The 1711-nt window shown below is 64.6% G+C and overlaps 1 protein-coding gene across 1 annotated transcript; it reads right to left on the bottom strand.

Moving 5' to 3' along the window:
- Nucleotides 1-38: 38 nt before the first annotated feature.
- LOC113408818 (collagen alpha-1(XI) chain-like) lies at nt 39-1300 on the bottom strand (the record flags this gene model as incomplete). The annotated part of the gene is made up of 2 exons (XM_029913998.1): nt 39-255; nt 1135-1300. Coding segments are annotated over 2 exons (383 nt in total), but the record flags the coding sequence as incomplete, so codon positions are not given.
- Between the last annotated feature and the right edge of the window lie 411 nt (nt 1301-1711).

The following is a 1711-nucleotide window of genomic DNA, read 5'->3' as shown; positions in this document are numbered from 1 at the left end:
GGGGGGTTGGAGGTCAGGGGTCAGGGGTCGGCAGGTACCCACTTGCCGTCAGCGAGGTTGATGCCCCGGAAGAGCGGGTAGTCCTCGGGGGCGGGCCGGCCGCTCTGGTCCTGGTAGAGGAAGACGGGCGAGCGCCCCAGCTCCACGCCCAGCTGCTGGGTGCCGTGCTGGTCGTACATGGAGAGCAGGAACGCCTGGGTCCCGGCCTTGGCTTTCACCAGGGCCATGATGGAGAAATCCTCCGGGAACTTCCCTGGGGAGACAGCAGGGGCTGTGGGACCCGGGGGGGGGGGGGGGGGTTCGGGGGGCAGGACACTGGCGGGTGCAGGGACAGCCAAAGGGGGATGTAGGAATGTTCCACTAGTGACACAGGAGGTGTGGGAACATCCCAAGAGGGCGTGGGAATGTTCCATTAGTGACATGGGGGTCACAGGAATGTTCCATTAGGGACATTGGGGTGTGGGAACATCCCAATGGGGATGTAGGAAAGTGGGGGTGGGCACACAGAAATGTTCCACTAGTGACACAGGAGGTGTGGGAACATCCCAAGGGGCGTGGGAATGTTCCATTAGTGACGTGGGGGTCACAGGAATGTTCCATTAGGGACATTGGGGTGTGGGAATATCCCAATGGGGATGTAGGAAAGTGGGGGTGGGTGCACAGGAATGTTCCACTAGTGACACAGGAGGTGTGGGAACATCCCAAGGGGGCGTGGGAATGTTCCTCCAGGGACACAGGAGGTGTGGGAACATCCCAAGGGGCGTGGGAATGTTCCATTAGTGACGTGGGGGTCACAGGAATGTTCCATTAGGGACATTGGGGTGTATCCCAATGGGGATGTAGGAAAGGGGGTGGGTGCACAGGAATGTTCCACTAGTGACACAGGAGGTGTGGGAACATCCCAAGGGGGCATGGGAATGTTCCACCAGGGACACAGGTGGGTGCGGGACCATGCCGTGAGCTGGGGGGCGTGGGACCAGCCACGGAGGCGGGGGGAGCCTGTGGGAACAACGCCCGTGGGCCGTGGGAAGGGCACGGCTGATGGAGGACACAGGGAGGGGGAACACGTCGCAGGACAGGGAGGGGGTGGACTATGCCATGCGGGTGGGGGGGGGGGGGGTGACCTGGGCCCCGGAGAAGAGCTGCCTGGTGGGGGCGCTGATCTGTGCCTGCCGTGATATCCTGTAGGCCACGTCCGGCCCCGTCCCTGTCCGCCTGGCGGGGCAGAGCCCCGTCGTCTTCCGCACGCCGGCCGGCTGGGCCTGGAACTGCAGCGCCTTCAGCACGTCCACCGGCTCTGCTGCGGGACACGGGGGGGTGTCAGAGCTCTGCAAACAGCCCCCACCTCCCCGACAGGGGCCCCCTCCCCAGCCACACAGAGCTCCCCAGTTCTGGGATCACATGAACTCACCCCCCCCCACCCTGCAGCTACCAGGGTCCCCCCCTCCAGCCGTTATTCCCATTCCCTGCTGAGCCTCTCCACATTCAGCCCCCCCCAGCCTATGAATCCCCCTCCCCATGAGAGTCCTTCTGCCCTGGGGGCTGAGCTGGGTGGGTCAGGGACGCGATGGAGGAATGCCCGCAGAGCAGGCAGGCCTGGCTGCATGGAAGTGGGTGTCTGGGCAGCTAAGGGCGGCTGGCCGTGGGTGCAGGAGATGGGGTCGCCCCGCCCAGGTGCACTGGAGGCCGACTATCGGACTCCTGGCTGGGG

Source organism: Terrapene carolina, unplaced genomic scaffold, assembly GCF_002925995.2.
Source record: "Terrapene carolina triunguis isolate 2854851 unplaced genomic scaffold, T_m_triunguis-2.0 Scaffold24645, whole genome shotgun sequence".
In the NCBI taxonomy this organism is placed as follows: Eukaryota; Metazoa; Chordata; order Testudines; family Emydidae; genus Terrapene; species Terrapene triunguis.
Note: the sequence above shows the minus strand (reverse complement) of the source record. Positions and strands in the feature narration are given on the sequence as shown.